Below are 18,010 nucleotides of genomic sequence, written 5' to 3' on the forward strand. Positions count from 1 at the left end.
GGGCAGGGGTTAGGTCCTGTTTGTTTCTCCAGCTTCCCTGCATGGCAGTAGCTTGCTAATACCTATTAAAAATGGCAGAGTGCTTCTTTCAGCTCGTTGATTAACCTACTGTGCGATTCCCCTGCCTGGGAGGACATGACAGGGCCAGGATCCTTTCCTCTGGGAGCCCTGCTGGGAGTGTTTGCTAAAGGGGAATGAATGCTGGGCAGATCGTTTGTCCTCAGACCTGGAATACCACAAAACTCTGATGGCTCTGACGGTAATGTGACTTCTTTTCATGTCATTGTCAGTTAAAAAAATAACACTTATTTTCTTTATCAACAGGAGTGAAACCTCGGTCTGGTTGGTCTATTGATCCTTTTGGACATTCCCCAACAATGGCTTATCTTCTTAAACGGGCTGGATTTTCTCACATGCTTATTCAGAGAGTTCATTATGCAGTTAAAAAACATTTTGCATTGCATAAAACACTGGAATTTTTTTGGAGACAGAATTGGGGTATGTAGGGTTTGATGAACGTGGAAGGTCTCCCTTGACCTAGATGTTATTTCATAAGGGTTATGAACTCAGGCTGTTACAGGTTTTATTCAGAGTGTCAGTCTTGAAAATTAGGTTGCTTAAAGACACAGATTCTTAGAATTTATTCCCCAGAGTTTTTGTGTTAAGACTCTTTTAAGCAATGGTGAAGATATTTATCTATAGAACATTGTGGATTCTTTTTTACGCCTAAAGGAAGTAAATAAATGTAAGGAATTAGTCTTTTGTAAATGCTTTTTTTTTTTCTGTTTTAAAAAGAACCTGTTTTATACAAAGTTGAACATGTGTTATATCTTATATCCAGTCATTTATTTCATGTTCAGCCTCTGTTTCCTTCTTCTGTCTTTCCTGTCTCTGCATATAGTAAGAATTGCCTTTTAAAACCTTAATCCTGCCCTCCTAGAACAGCCTTCCTGTTATCTGTACTGCTGTTCTCACGTTGTATTCTGTGGGTGCACAGGTGTTCCAAGGTCAGACTTTCGCAGCTCTTGGCTGGGGGTGGGGGGTTGAGGAGAAGACAAGATTTAGGCTTCTTAAGTTGTTTTTGCCTTTCCCAACACCCATTTAATTCAGAATACTTTATTATTTCTTCTTTATTGAGTTTTTATTATGGGCCATGCATTGTATTGTATGCTTTATATCCACTCTCTCACTGAATCTTTATCCTTTAAATTCAGTTCTCTTATAATTCCTTTTAAATGGTGAAGGAATGGATGCTAGGAACGTGAAGCCATTTGCCAAAAGTCATAAGGGCAAGTAGGTGCAGAGGTGAGGTTTGAATCTGTCTTTGTGTAGTTCACAAACCCAGGCTTTTACCTCTCTGGTATTCACTGCCATCCTGATGCTGAGTTTTCCTTAAGATTCCATCTGCAAAAAGGATTTTGTTGCTAAAACAATGTTCAGAAATTACTGTATTACATCATATTTTCTTTCCTGTGTAATTTAGCTCTCTCCCGAGTGTTCTCAAAAAATCATTTGTAAATCTAGGCAGTAACTCCCTTATATGTACTGCTGTTTTTTTCAGTAAGGAAAGAAATTAACTGTATCATTTTTTATTCTGGAAAATAAAAACCTGGAGAGAAAACAAGAACTTGTAGGGGGTTGTATCCTGTATAGTTGGATCAAGTGCAAAGGAGCATATTAATTTAAAAAAAAAAAGATTGTTAATTTGAAAAGGCCCTACTTAAACAGTCGCCTATATTCAAATTGTCCATAAATATCAATCAGCAAGAAATTACTAAGTACTTTTATGTACTTAATACCATGCTTGGAAAAAACACAGAAAACTCCCTTGCCTATAAGGAAATTACAGTCTTAATTTGATAAAAGACAACATCAAATGCAGCAGATAAACTGCAATGTGAAAATGAGTTGCTAAATAGTATGGGGTGAGGTGAAGCAGTGGGATGTGGAGTGTGTCTTCGATCTATAGGAAGAAGGAAGAGAAGGTGCCATCAGTGTCTGAGGTTGTGACAGCCTCTGTGTTGAGAGCAGGTATTAGTGACCAGCATCCATGATGTCATGCTGGAATCTGATTCAGCGAAACAACTTACAGCACAGAAAAGTACAGATTATAATAGCTTTGAAATTTGGGAGAGAGCTGGTAATTACTTTAGCTAAATGGAGTATGAGATAGAATCGGAGTATTGTAGGCTCACCAGATAGATTTGAAGATGTTACTTCAAAATTATGTTGGAATTCAGTTGAGCTTCTTTGTGTGTTCTGGTTCTTAATGAAGCAGGTATTTTCATTTTTTAAAATGTGCATGTTGCTTTTAATTTTTTATTTGTTGTAACTGTCTTTATTATGAAAGCAGTACATACCCATTGCTGAAAAGTAGAAATCCATACTTCAGTAAAGGCGGGGAGGTACTTCTAGGTCAGGAGTCTATAAAGATAACCATTTTTAACTCCTGGTTAAATCCTGCACTCACTGGGCGGTAGGCTTCTGACCTCTCAAGGGCAGTGGTAAGACTTCGTGGCATTGAGGTTTTAAATAAAAACAATTCTGCATCAGGAACTAGTGCTTGCTTTCTGTATATATACATATATACATATATACATATATACATATACATATATATGTATATATGTGTATGTGTATATATGTATATGTATATATATTTGTATATATATGTATATATATATGCGTATATATATGCATATATATACGCATATATATATATTGTTTGTTTGTTTGCTTTATTTTTATTCTTGGTGGTTTTTTGTTTTTTTGTTTTGTTTTGAAAATTACTTTTACTTGTCCTGTGCTGCCTTCTTGGTGAAGAGTACCATTGGCTCTTTATTGGTGAGCATCTGGGAGACTCTCTGAACTCTTCTGGTGGCACTTCCTTCTCCTCACAGCAAGAAGTCGATAGGAATTTACCCAGGATTCTCACAAGCCTCCCTACTTTTCCTTTTCTCCTTTTATTCTCTTCATCTCTTCTTACCCTTCTTCTGTGGCTAATTTAATGGTCTTTCTCAGTGTCTCCCATTACTGATGTGGGTGGGCAGGAGCTGGCAGCCAGGGATGGACATGGCCATAATTTTGGATGAGCCAGTCACAACTTTGGCTTTGGCTTTGGTTTGGTTTGTATCTTCCTAGGTCAGTGGATGCTGGTTAATGATGGGTCTCTGCTAAATTTAGATAGAGGAGGTAGAGACTGGGGTGTGAGTCTCCTCCTTCAGCCTGGTGGTTGTTAAATGTCATGGAAGCTTATGTACGGGTAGTTTAATAGGTTGTGGATTAGGGTCGAACTTGCATTACGTATGTAGAAAGTACTGGCATTTTGAACAGTTATAGGAAAACAGAATTTATAAATTCAGGTTTGTCTGTTGGCTCTTTATTTTAGATCTGGGATCTGGCACAGATATTTTTTGCCACATGATGCCCTTCTACAGCTATGACATCCCTCATACATGCGGACCTGATCCTAAAATATGCTGCCAGTTTGATTTTAAACGGCTTCCTGGAGGCAGATTTGGTTGTCCCTGGGGAGTCCCCCCAGAAACAATACATCCTGGAAATGTCCAAAAGAGGTATGAAAATGTGCATTTCATAAGACACCATCGAACAAAGTAGCAACTCAGCTGCTCATTGCTAAAGGGTTCAGTAGCCAACATTATCCATGTTCAAGGTATTCATTCAAACCAGATTTCAAGCGACTTAAAAATGCCAGAGCTTTGTGCCTTTTATGTGTTAAAATTTAATGGAAAATGAACAATAGGTGATCAATGTACAATGGAGAACCTATAATACTCTGTTATTACCATCTCCTTTGCCCTTATTATAAAAACTGTCTACTATGTTTGATTGATTTCATATACTTTTGTTGATAATAAAACTTCTGGTCTCTATTGTATAAATTGGTAAGAAAAGCAACCCAACTGCAAAAACACATTTATTGAAATGGAACACATAAAGAGTGTAATTATCTGTTCCTTTAATAACAATTTCAATAATAGTAAATGCTGCCCAGCTCTGATGAATACACTCTTTCAATCTTTCTGACATTTTTGGCTTATAGAAAATTTTAATTAGGAATATTTATACTTAAACATATTTATCTAAATAAAAATCAAAGGAATGAATCACTTTTTTAAGAAGAAGAAAATTACTCTAATGATAGAAGCATCTCATTCTATCTAGTTACCTATACTTCTAATTTGGGTGCTTATGAAGCTTAATTTCTTCACTTAAAAATTATTGCCGTATAATGCATTTAAATAAAACATTGTGTGGGGCACCTGGGTGGCTCAGTCAGTTAGGCATCCAACTTCAGCTCACGTCATGATCTCACAGTCTGTGAGTTTGAGCCCCGCGTCGGGCTCTGTGCTGACAGCTCAGAGCCTGGAGCTGCTTCAGATTCTGTGTCTCTCTCTCTCTCTGCCCCTCCCCCGCTTGCGCTCTGTCTCTATCTCAAAAATAAATAAAAACATTTTTAAAAATTAAAAAATAAATAACTAAAACATTGTGTTATAATATAGAGGCGCCTGGGTGGCCCAGTCGGTTAAGCATCTGACTTCTGCTCAGGTCATGATCTCACGGTTCATGGGTTCAAACCCCATGTCAGGCTCTGTGCTGACAGCTCAGAGCCTAGATCCTCCTTCAGATTGTTTCTCCTCTCTCTCTCTCTCTCTCTCTCTCTCTCTTTCTCTTTGCCCCTCCTCCAGTTGTGCTCGGTCTCTTTCTCTCAAAAAGAGTAAAAAACATTAAAAAAAACCTTGTGTTTTAATGTAAACCACTCATGTATGCCAGAAAAGTAAAATAGGCTTTTATTTTATTTTTTTGATCCATCATGTTATTTATTATGCAAATGAGGAAATTTTCGAGAGTGAGATGGGAAATTATAAACAGTTAAACTATGATGACAGCCATAAACTCTACAAACCAGAACATTCTTTAACCGTAGTTTTAAGACCCTAGTATTTCAGGTTTCCACAAACCTACTCTGCCTAGGTTCTTGTACATGTCGTCCTTAAAAAATTTTTCAGTAACATGACGGTAACACAAGTGTAGACATATTTTTAAACTCATCAAATTGTAATACATGGATTATATAACAATAATTACGTGCAGGTTTTTTTGCCAGTCATAAGTTTGATGGTTTCAGGGAACTCCATGCTAGCGCAGCTTGCTGAGAAGAAGCGAGGCATCCTACCTTCCACAGGAGGGTTAAAAAGGGCAAGGGTGAGGCAGGTCAGTACTTAACAACCACAGCCACCCAAATCACCCAGGGAACTTTTGAAAAGTCTCCAGGCCAACAAAATGAGAATAGAGTGCCAGCATAATCACCCCAGGTGATTGCAGAGCACAACAATAGAGCCTTTTAAATAAAATAAGATCTTTGCACTAGGTACTGTCAAGTCTATTTATATTTAAAAAATTGCTTTTTAAAAATTGTGTGTGGAAGAGGAAGGTGAGATTGGGTCTCTCTGCCTTGAGTGAGTCCTTGTGGCCATGAAATATTCCATTGTGAGCTTCTCACTGTGGCACATACAAAAGTGTTTTATCATGGCAGCCTTCTTGAAGCCATAGTTCCCTTCTAGCAAAATCTATTTATAATTTTTTTTTTCTAAGTGTCCAAGTTTAGGAATCAACCTGGTTTCATTTTCCTGGTTCCTACAGCAATGAAAATCCCTGAGGAACAGTGAATAGCCTGCTTTCTGGGATTAGGTTAGTTAGGCATGGGAGAGTAATCCAGTATAAGGTAGCAAAAGGTACAGTGAAAAAGAAGAGGTAAGGGTGGGGAGAGTATCCTCAGCTCAGGAGGTCAAAGATAGGGAATTTCTTTGAAGGCAGCCAGATGCTTCAGTTGGGGACTCTCAGTGCACCCAAAGGCCTTGTGAGGCTCCTCTTTTTTTTGGTCCTCCTATCTATTTAAAGTGCATTATTAGGGGGAAAAAAGCCATTTTGTGTAATCCTGTGGCTGTGTCCCATCTGACACTTCAAAGATTGCCCCCCAGGAACATACTTTGCACTCAGTCAGTTCCACTGATTTTGCAACTGGTTTCCAGACACCTGGGGGCAGAGAGATGAAAGAGTCTATTTAATACTTAAGTAGATTTTTAAAAAAAACTTCTCATAAGTCTTGAAATCTTAACTCTACTGGTTACTTCACATCCAGACATCACCTTCCTTTTTACTTCTTGATGAATGAAGATCAAACACGGGCCTTCCAGATTAGTGGTGCTTGGTTTTAATAACCTAAAGGAAATGAAATTGAACTGTAGTTTACAGGTGATACACTTGATACTGTTTATTAGTTTAGCAGGTTCCTCTACTTCCCAAATAAAGAAACACCATTCTTTATCAAGTTGAGGTTTTGTTCTCATGCACAATATTTTACATATGATGATGATTTACATGTCAAATGATAGGATGTTCTAGGGAATTTTTTTCTTGGTTCTAGTTAAGTTGACATTTCGAATCTGGTGAAAGAATTGAAGAGCAGATTGCTGCTGTACATCTTCAGAGTGATAATCCATTGGTTCATTTGTCAGTAGTGTACCATGTATTTAATAAATATCCACTGTCTACCAGGTAGTATAGGTTGGTTCCTTGGCTTTCTCAGTGTTGACACCTTCTGAGCAGGAGCCTGGACGCGAGGACAGATGCTAAATGGAAAAGGCACGTTTAATGTTTGTGATTTCTTTCCTGTTATGTGTCTTATGTGTATATACACAAGATATGGTATATCTAGTAGTAAACCTTGGGATTCATTTAAATGATCACTTACTTTTTTTTATTCTGGTTGCCTGGGGGATCTGATGGATGCTCTGTCACATAGAATATTTTATAATCTGTGATTTATATGTTTGGTTTTCTTCACTTATTTATTTTGATTTTATTTGTCTTTCTGTTTGATTAATCTTATTGTACGTGTATTTTTTAATTATAAGTAAAAATCTAAAATTGTTTTTGGTAAGTGTGGAATATTAGTAAATTATTAGTAAGAATTAAGTACTCCACTGAATGCTAATCTCAGAAAACTATGTTTTGTAAGAATATTATGGTTATAGTTTACTCACCAAGTTACGAAATTTTGCTAATAATTTAATATTTGCAAAGCAATTTCAGAGACTATCATTATAGAAAGATCATGAGATTCTAAATTTAGTTAAATGTTTTTTTTAATTATTTCTATAAAATACCTCTTTCATCATTGGTGTTCTTTGAGTTTCTTTCATAAGTTTTTATATTGTGAATTAGAACCTACTTCTGAATAACCCTTGAAATGAAAATTGGAACATTGGGTAAAAAGCATATTAGTGATTTATCACTAATTTCTTAAGTGTGTCATTACAACATTGAGAACTACTCTGAGTTCATCTGCTTGTTTAATTTCATTTTGGTAAACCATTCCTCTTAAATACCTTATATTCGTAGTCATCTTCAAATGTTGCCCCAATTCAGCATTTGGCAAAAGGATTTCCTACAGAATTACTAGAATATGAAATATAAAAGCACATCAGCACATTTAGTATTTAGCTGTCCTTTTGAGTCATGGGTGGTTAGAGCTGAGGGAGGTAGAATCCAGAAAAGCTAATTCAATTCCTAAGCTTGATTCGTTGATCAGTACTGAGAAGGACACTGTGACAGATACAGAGTTTATTGATGGAAGGTGTTAAGTGAGTTGTTTTTCTTCCTTTTGAAGAGGAAATACGGTTCTATAATTGGTTTTGTTCAAACTATTTTTTTAATGTTTAATCAGGCAAGTTTAGCTTAAATTAGAGAAAGAGATGTTAAATCAAAGCAAACTTCAAAGTTTATGTAGATGAGAAATCCTTATTGTCTTTTTGGACCAAATCATTTTAAAACACCGGCTGTCCAGGATCCAATATCTGTGCCTGGGCTTCAGGAGGGCCATTGATGTTCCTAGTAATTATATGCCAAAGTTGGTCTGTGACTTTATTTCTCTAAGGATAAGAAAAACTATGGGTTTTTTTCTCTGTGATAAGAATTTATGAATATTTTAAGTGGACAACAAAAATTAGTATAGTAGTTTTCAAAAGTCTGCCTTATAAATCATACTAACCTAGAATTCAGGTAAAATATACAATTTCTTTTAACATAATACGCTTTGTAATGAGTTGCCCCATTGTTCTTTTCTTACTACTGTTCCTTTTTTCCCTTTTTCTTTTGTAGGGCTGAGATGCTTCTCGACCAGTACCGAAAAAAGTCAAAGCTGTTCCGTACCACAGTTCTCCTGGCCCCTCTGGGAGATGATTTTCGCTACTGTGAACGCACAGAATGGGATCATCAGTTTAAGAATTACCAGCTGCTTTTTGATTATATGAATTCTCATCCTGAGTATAACGTTAAGGTAATGAGAAAATATTTAATTATGAAAGTGCATTTGAAGTTGAGGCCTCATTATTAAGTGAGGCTAAAACACAGTTGCCTTAGTTTCTTGTCCCCATATCTCAGTATTTACTTGAATATGTGGTCCTTATGTAAACCTGTAGTTCTTACAGAGGAGAATTCTCTAGTGTTATAGTTGTGTTTCTAAAGTGATCCCTTTCTCCCCATTCCCATAGAATTAAACAGGCATGAGTTTTAAGTGGCTGTAAACATGTAAGGTGTGAAGTTCATTTTTCAGTGATGTCCTGTTTTTCTACCGGCGTTGAAAGTTTGTTTCTCTCCGACAGTTGCATCCTGGTGATTTAGTAGTGTGACTGGCAGATGCAGATGGACATGTCCTGAATTTTGCAAATGAATGTCTTGTGTCCAGAGAATACACTAGCATTTTTCTTAGATGAGAAGACTTCTAAAATCAATCGATTATTTGCCTGTAGTTCTCACTCTTTTTTTCCCCTTGTGGAAAATTTAAAACGTACCCTAAAGTTTTGAGAATGACTCAAGTACCACCACCCCCCAACCTCACCCTGCCTTCCCAATATCCATGGCTCAATTCTAGGTCACTCTCTTCAGCTTCAGCTGTGTCTCACTCTCCCCTTCCCCTTCTCCTCGGGATGATTTTGGAGGAAACCTCAGATGTCATGTAGTTTCATCTGTAACCATTTCAGTATCTGTCTCTAAATGATAAGGACTTTACAAATGAAATCATAATGCCATTATTACATCACAAAATTAATAATTCAATAATATCATATATCCAGATAGATTCACATTTTCCTGATCCCATAAAAGCATTTTTTTTAGCAGATGTTTCGTGAGTCACCAAACAAGAGTGATATATTAGACTCTGTAAGAAAATTACCCAGTGTATTTATTGTATTTATACACTAATCCATGAGACAGTAGAATATCTGTGAAAATACTGTAGAAAGGAAGAGAATGTGGCCTGTCATCAGCTTTCTAATTTCCTAAGGTGAGGTTTTTCTCTGTGATAAGAATTTATGAATATTTTAAATGGATAATGAAAATTAGCATAGCAATTTTAAAAAATCTGCCTTATACATTATATGTAAGTGATGAATCACTAAATTTTATTCCTGAAATCATTATTACAGTATATGCTAACTAACTTGGATTTAAATTTTAAAAAATCTGCCTTATAAATCATACCAACCTAGATTTCAGGTAAAATATAAAACAATTTCTTTTAACAAAATACACTTTTTATTTATTTAAAAAATATATATATTTTTAATATTTATTCATTTTTGAGAGACATAGTGTGAGCAGGGGAGAGGCAGACACGGAATCCGAAGCAGGCTGCAGGCTCTGAACTGTTAGCAGAGCCCGACATGGAGCTTGAACACACGAACCGTGAGATCATGACCTGAGCCAAAGTCAGATGCCCAACCACCTATGCCACCCAGGTGCCCCAGCATAATACACTTTTCAATGAGTTGCTCCATTGTTCTTTTCTTAATACTATTCTTGTTTTCTCTTTTTCTTTCATAGGGCTGAGATGCTTCTGTTTAGGAAGCATATGTTACTGTTTAGAAGATTAGAAAGCTGACGATAGGCCACATGCTATGTCATGAGAATTCAAGTTTATTAAGTAAACTTAAATAGTATCAAATAGATAAACTTAAAATATAAAGTATATTCAAGATATTTACAACTGACTCTCTACCAAAGTATGAACTCTGTGCATGGGGTCTGTGTTTAAATCATCTCCTTAATCTCCTCGAAGACAAAGCTCATATACGAACACTTGATTAGGAGATGGCATATGTATATGGGTATTTTATCCCTAAATACATCTTCCTAGCGAATGTTCTTGTGGTCCACAAAAGGATCTACCACCTGATTCTTCAGAATTAAGTCCTGATTTTAGTATTTTACCCATTTCCTCCTTTGTCCACTAGGGCAATTTTTAAAGTAATTAAAAATTGAAATATCACATACATAGGAGATATGCACAAATCCATAAGTGTACAGAGAATTTCTTCAAATTAAAAAAATCCCATGCAATCACCATCCAGTTTAAGACATAGAACATTTATGGCATCCAGAAGAGTCCCTTAAATCCCCTTCAAATCATTGCCAACTCTTAACAAAAGTAAGCTTATTTTCCCTTCTGTCATCATGATTAGTGTTGTTTCTTTTTAAATTTCACAAGAAGGGGATCTTAAGTATCTGTTATTTTGTGTGTGGATTTCCTTGCTCCAGGTTGTGTTTGCCACATTCATCCATATTGTTGCATGTAGCAGCATATTCATTTTTAATGCCGTATAATATCTCTAGTATCCATATGATACAACTTGTCCATTGTATTGTTGATGGATATTTGGGTTGTTTTCCAATTTTTGTCTATTATAAATAAAGCCGTTTTGAATATTTTGTGTATGCTTTGATATACATAAGTGTGAGTTTATGTGGGTATAAAGTGGGATGGAAAGTTTTGGTCATCGAGTATGCACATGTTGAGCCTCAGTAGATATTGCCGAAATAGATTGCATTAATTGTTGCATTTTATGACAATTTCAGTTGCTCTACTTCCTTACTCAGACTTTGTATAGTTATGATTGCTTTTCATTTTTATACTTTATGATAGATGTGATTGTTTTATTTTGTATTTCCCTGGTAGTTATGAGGTTGAACCTCTTTTCATAAGTTTGTTGCCATTTAGGTACCTTCTTGTGAGGTGCCTATTTAAAACTTTTGATGACTTTTCCTTAAATTGGGTTATCTGTCTTTTTGTACCATTTATAGTTCTTATATATGTTTTCCTTTGAGTCTTTTTTTTTTCAGATAAAAGTTTTGCAAATATTGTCTCCCACTATGTAAGCCTATTTTTTTTCTTAATACTGTCTTTTGATAACAGAAATCCTTCATTTTAATTAAATATAATAGTATTTTCCTTTATGATAAGTGCTTGTTGTGTCCTACTTAAGAAATTTTTGTTTATACCTCATAGTCATGAAAATATATTTCTTATGAAGTTGTCCTCCAGTAGCTTTATTGCTTTACCTTCAACATTTAGGTCTGTAATGTATTTGGAATTGATTTTTTATGAATTTTATGAAGGTAGGGATCAAAGGGCATTTTTGCCCATATGGATATCTACCACTATTTATTGAAAAGACCAGTTTGCCACTACACTGTAGCATCATCTTTGTCATTCATTATGCATGAAACTATATTTGTGTGGATCTTGTGTAGACTGTATTCAATTTTGTCTGTTTGACTCATCTCATACTGTCTTAATTACTGTAGTTTTAGAATAGATCTTCATGTCTGATAGCATAAGTCTTCTTTCTTCTGCCCCCCTGCCCCTGCCCAAAACAAAAGTTGGGATTTTGATTGGCATTGCTTTGAACCTATGGATCAATTTGAATATTGATCCATATTAGGCCATCCATGAACATGGTATAGTCCATGTATAAAAAATGTAATTAACTTTTGCATTCTAACCTTGTACACAGTAACCCTCCTGCATTTCCTTTCTTTCCAGAATTTGTGCATTCAAGTGTTGGCTGCTTTGATTGCCCTTAGATACCTTTCAAACAAAAGTGGGTTGGTTTTTTTTTTCGGTGTTTGTTGTTTTTTTTTTTTTCTCTGTGATTTATCTAGTTATGTCTCTTCTCTGTAGGGTATTTGAAGTTATTTTGTCTAAGCTGGAAGCTTACATTTATTATTTTCTTTTAGTGAAAGGAAAGTAAGTAATTGAATATAGATGGCTAAAAAACGGACCTTGAACTAGCCAAGACAGTCAGTTTGCTATTGATCATCACTTCTTTTACAGTTTATGTAAGTTTTCCTGTATGTTGTCCAGATAGAGGAGTTTGAGGATCTTTAATATTAAAGTTATGTTTAAGATATTATTTATTGCCTTTTAATGTAAAAAATATTTAACTATTTTTTTAGTTATTTGTTTAGGAATCCCAAATATGTACTTTATTTGAGCTACCAAAAAGTTCTGTAAAAAAAATTTAGTCTTAAATAATTTCTTTTGAAACCTCAGCATGAAGGATTACGTTTCAGTCCTTTGAGACTGAATTAAGTTTGTAAGAAAGCCCACCAGGCCACTTACGTAAACTTTGCCCTGGGAAATTGCCAGGAAAGAAGTATATTCATCTTGGCTAATACCAAAAATTAACTAAAATATTTTAAAATATTTAAAATCATCTGTTTTGCTGTCATAAAATATTGTGTCACAATTATATTCTGATAACTTATATTTGTCTTACTAATATCATTGTGTTTCCAGTTGAAATTTGCCTTGGCAATAGAAAAATAATAGCTAAAACTTACACCATTATTTGCCAGTTGTATTTCTAAGCATTTTACTTAGACCCTATTATCTGTAACAAAGACACAGAGACAGTATATAATATGCTCAAAACCACATGTTAGGTAAGTGGTAGAGATGAAATTTAATTCCATATCACCTGGATCCAGGTTCTGTGCTGTTCTTAACCACTCTACTAGAATGCTACTCACTGTTTTTAACTACTCTTATTTTTCTGCCACATTGAATCAAAATGGTTTTAGTGTGTGTGTGTGTGTGTGTGTGTGTGTGTGTGTGTGTGTGTGTAAGGTAGGAAACAACAAAATTAGCATGTTACCGTTACTCAAAGAAATATATTCCCTGTTAAATTCTCTGTTTATTTCTAAAAACCATGCCTTTTAATATCTGTTTACATAGTCTGGTATAATGTTTCTTTTTTCCTTTGATTTATAGAATAGCTTGGGCTCATAAAAATGGATTTATGTTCTGGTAATTTAAATCATTAGTCAGAAGACCTTTTCGTTTGAGCAGTCAACCTTTCAATTCTTGTCACTCTTTGTGTTTTACTTCTATTCAGTGTTACCTGCTGGTAGAGAAAGTCCCTTTTTTGTTTTGTTTTGTTTATTTTTTTTAACGTTTATTTATTTTTGAGACAGAGACAGAGCATGAACAGGGAAGGGGCAGAGAGAGAGGGAGACACAGAATCTGAAACAGGCTCCAGGCTCTGAGCGGTCAGCACAGAGCCCGACGTGGGGCTCGAACTCACGGACCGTGAGATCATGACCTGAGCCGAAGTCAGACGCCCAACCGACCAAGCCACCCAGGCGCCCCTGTTTTGTTTATTTTTAATGATCTGCTGTTCTTGAAGTCTCCCTTATAAGAGCTCAAACTAGGGAGATGGGGAGGCCAGGAGAGTGTATGTGCATAAGACCTATGAAAATGCTTAACAAAACTGTTACTCCAGACTTCTGGAACATTTTGCTCAAAATGTTATAGCTAAATATATGTAAATGAAATGTTTTATTTTTTCTGCTTCCTCCCAACGTTCATTCATCTCTGAATAATTCTATGCCATGACCCCTGCATATTTTGAAATTCTGGAGATTTGTAAGGAGTTAATCAGATTCCCAAATTTGTATATCTAAATAGCTCTTCTAACCCCTTAGGTATATCAGTTTTATTTTAATTTAATTTGGGACTTGATGCAAGTAAAAGAAAGAGTCACTGTGTATTTCCCCCCTGCTTTTGAGTTTGGTAAAATCTGAGCTAGATTTTCATCTTAACGTGGAAGCACATCTTAAATATTTATTATTAACTTCTCCTTTCAGTGCTAGATGTAATTTTAAGGTAGAGATGAATAATTGAAGTGTAACTTTTTTTTTCATTAGATACAGTTTGGAACTTTATCGGATTACTTTGATGCACTGGATAAAGAAGATGTAACCAGTGGAAAGAATAGCCAATCAATGTTCCCTGTTCTAAGTGGAGATTTTTTCACTTATGCTGACCGAGATGATCATTACTGGAGTGGCTACTTTACATCCAGACCCTTTTACAAGCGAATGGATAGGATATTGGAATCCCATTTAAGGTACATTTATGTTTAGACAGCTACATTAATTATTCACCTCTTTTGTATTATCATAGCCTTTTTGTAGAGTCTTGCATAATATACGAAATTTATGCAGTGTTAGGATGTGTTTAATGTAATTGTGAAATTTTAATGTAATCAGAGATATGTCTCCAAAGCATAATCAGATTATTACATGGGTTTTTGTTCTGGAAGGAAAAGCAGTTTATGTAATTAGATTTTCTCCTATATTTTATGTTTTATATGTTTCTAATTAATTACCTGTATTGTTTGCACACCACAATTATATTCATTGGCATCAGCATGTGTGTCTGAAAATTAGTAATCAGAGCAAGGGTCAAAAGGAACAAATAGGGGCGCCTGGGTGGCGCAGTCGGTTAAGCGTCCGACTTCAGCCAGGTCACGATCTCGCGGTCCGTGAGTTCGAGCCCCGCGTCGGGCTCTGGGCTGATGGCTCGGAGCCTGGAGCCTGTTTCCGATTCTGTGTCTCCCTCTCTCTCTGCCCCTCCCCTGTTCATGCTCTGTCTCTCTCTGTCCCAAAAATAAAAAAAAAAAAAAAAAAACCAAAAAAAAAACGTTGAAAAGGAACAAATAGGGCCCCTCAGTGGCCAAACTGTGGGCCTCAAAGTACATAATCTAAAACTAATGTATTTTATATGTAGGAGAACTTTAGAGGCTCCATCTCAGTTCTTATTTATTAGAAATATATTTCTTATAGGTATGATTTTCTGCTTAGAAGAACAAAACTTGAAAGAGATGAGAACTGATGGAGGCAGAGTGATAGGCTGAAAAAGTACAGTGACATGGAAAAGGCAGAAAAGTTGGTAGAAAATAAAAACGTTCTAAACCATCATTATCCAGTAGAGCTTTTTGTCAGTGTCCAGTAGAACTTTCTGCAGTGATAGAAATATTCTGTCTCTCTTTTCTGCACTGTTTAGTATGTAGCCACTAGCCACGTGTAACTGTTGAGCACTTGAAATGTGACCAGTGTGGCTAAGGAAATGAACTCTTAATTTCATTCAATTTTAACTAATTTAAGTGTAAATAACCACATGTGGCTAGCAGCTGTCATAGTGAGGAGTGTGACAGTGTAAGTAACTGAGTCTTGGTGTTTTTTGGTAAAGATTAACCACCCCAGCAACTCATGAGGCTCGTTCTATGTGTATGTAGCTCAGGAGGTTAATTTATTTTCCTGTTAAGTTCACTTTCAACTTCGTTCAGATCATGAATTCATGATGATTAATTTTCATGATGAATCTCAGTATTAAAAAGTAATGTCACACCTACTTTCTTCTTATATACTGGTAGAAACAGTACATTTTGGAAAGCCTTTTTATAAAAATCATGAATTTCTTCAAGCGTTGTACTTTGGTATAACAGTATGTTTTTATTATTTTTACTGTTACCATAAGTGTCATTACCATTATTTCAAAAACCTGATCTTTGACTATTTTCTGGGATACTCAAAAATGTGCAAAATGAATACATATTATTGTATTTGTAATAAAATAGTATTTCTATATTAGAGAAATTTATGCATTTCTACCCAATAGAATATAATTATCTATTATGTTATTCTAAACTATCCATGATAAAAACAGAGAAAGTACTAAGTAATATAGAGATTTCTTTTGGACCACTGCATTTTTTGAAAGTGTCACCTATTTTTTAGTGATAAATAATTACGAAATGTGGTTTCAATCTTAATTTATTGAGCATACTTAAAATGGAAGTACTTAAGGCTGGTAATATATTTTGAAAATTCTGCTTTAAAATAAAACAACAAAAAACCATTTAGTTGTGAATTTCAAAATGTAATTATTTGAAAATAAGTTTATTGTGTGGTAATAGGTACTTCATCTTATAGCTTATTTGTAAAAAAATACTTGGATAAAATAGAAGAGTATAAAGAAGAATATAATTTTTAAATCCCATTTTTACATTTTGGAATATCCTTATATGTGTGTATTCTTTTCAAAACCAGGAATATGTGCTGTGGATATATATGAACATATATACAGTTTCTTTCACTCAAATTTAGTGTTTCTCATGCCATGAATTTTAGAAGGGTTAGAATTTGAAAGTGGAGATTATTTAGTAACCTTTAATTATTGCAAAATTTAAAGGAATTCTTTTTTTTAAGTACTTCACATTTCTTTTTCCCTATATCTTTATACATTTTTATATTGCCTTGATTTTCTCTCCATTATCCTTAATACGTTTGGCATAAAGAGCCTTATTACATTTTTTACTTCATCAAGCCATATCTCCTTTCAAAGAACTTCTTTTGAAGCCTATCTTGAACCATATCCTCTGATGATGAAAAAATAAAAAAGTGTTAAAATGATAAATCCCCGTATTCTTGCTCAAAAACTATTCTTAAGCTGAAGTGCTTTTTTTTTAAATAAATGAGAAAAGACAGCATATGTTTTATCATCTTTCAGTTTATATTGTTGAATTCAACACTTACATTGTTATCATTCAACACTTAGACTAGCTATTGTCACTGAGCTGTCAAGCCATCATTTTTCTGCGTCTGCTTTACTGTTACTTTCCCACACATGTGACCATGTATCTCCACACCATCTCTCCTTTAATGTACATATGTGAGAGTAAATGGCTTTCTGGTGATGAAGTTCATCTTTTGTGTCTGTGTTGATCTTGGAGATAGAAAGGACAGAAACCATTAACCACTTCTTACTGCTGTGTTGAGATAGGTTTAACTTACATAGAACATAGTGAAAAAATATCACACTGCCAGTGGGTACTGGCTTCTTTCCAGGAACGTCTAGAACAAGGGCCCTTTATATCAATTTAGACATGATGTTCTCTGATGATCAATGCTTTAGGCTTATTAGATGGATACCTTGATGGTTTTATAGAAATCTTTATTATCAGTATCTTTTTTTAATAAATAGCACTAAAATTGTGGGTTTTTGAAAAACCACATTTGAAAATGTATCAGTACCACATGTTTTAAATAGTCAATATTTGTTTTGAAATAAGAATTAATGACTGTTTTATGCAACTAGGGCTGCTGAAATTCTTTACTATTTCGCCCTGAAACAAGCTCAGAAATACAAGATAAGTAAATTTCTTTCATCATCCCATTACACGGCACTGACAGAAGCCAGAAGAAATTTGGGACTATTTCAACATCATGATGCTATCACAGGAACTGCAAAAGATTGGGTGGTTGTGGATTATGGTACCAGGTAATATAGTTATTTAAAAAGTGATTATAAAACAAAGTCTTTAAAAATTTTGGGTCACAGGCTTATATCTTTGATGAAGTTTTTAATGTACATTAGACCATATTACTAATGATATGCATTATAAGTATTGCAGTTTTCAAAGCATTTTTCAAGAAACCTGTTGATGTTATACTAGCTGTTCTAACTTTTTATTGCAGTGCATTTCTGCAAATGGAGTACTGACACATTAGTATAAAACTGTGTTTTTTCTTACGTATTGTGTGGTAATTGGGGTTACCTTCTTGACAAAGGATTTGGTATCAAATGGATCATAGCTATAATTCAGGGAGATAAAGAGCCACACTTCATTGTATAGCAGCTTCATTTCCTGTTTCATATCCGGTTGTTCTCAGATACTTCATTGTTTTTTAGAGGGACATTGACCAAAAAAATCAGCCTAGAAGATACCCAGCAAGTAGAAGAGCCTTGCAACCTTGATATATATGGATGGATGATATAAGGACTTGAGATGAGAGGGGA

At 35.0% G+C, this 18,010-nt stretch overlaps 1 protein-coding gene across 4 annotated transcripts in view; it reads left to right on the forward strand.

Moving 5' to 3' along the window:
* MAN2A1 (mannosidase alpha class 2A member 1) overlaps nucleotides 1-18,010 on the forward strand; it is a 166,564-nt gene that overhangs the window by 63,586 nt on the left and 84,968 nt on the right. For all 4 annotated transcript variants that reach the window (XM_049647694.1, XM_049647695.1, XM_049647696.1 and 1 more), the window contains 5 exons: nucleotides 325-498; nucleotides 3,389-3,575; nucleotides 8,185-8,362; nucleotides 14,074-14,276; nucleotides 17,309-17,491. In XM_049647694.1, the coding sequence (XP_049503651.1) occupies nucleotides 325-498; nucleotides 3,389-3,575; nucleotides 8,185-8,362; nucleotides 14,074-14,276; nucleotides 17,309-17,491 (925 nt within the window). The remainder of the gene's footprint in view (nucleotides 1-324; nucleotides 499-3,388; nucleotides 3,576-8,184; nucleotides 8,363-14,073; nucleotides 14,277-17,308; nucleotides 17,492-18,010) is intronic.

The sequence above is a fragment of the Panthera uncia genome (assembly GCF_023721935.1).
Source record: "Panthera uncia isolate 11264 chromosome A1 unlocalized genomic scaffold, Puncia_PCG_1.0 HiC_scaffold_17, whole genome shotgun sequence".
In the NCBI taxonomy this organism is placed as follows: domain Eukaryota; kingdom Metazoa; phylum Chordata; class Mammalia; order Carnivora; family Felidae; genus Panthera; species Panthera uncia.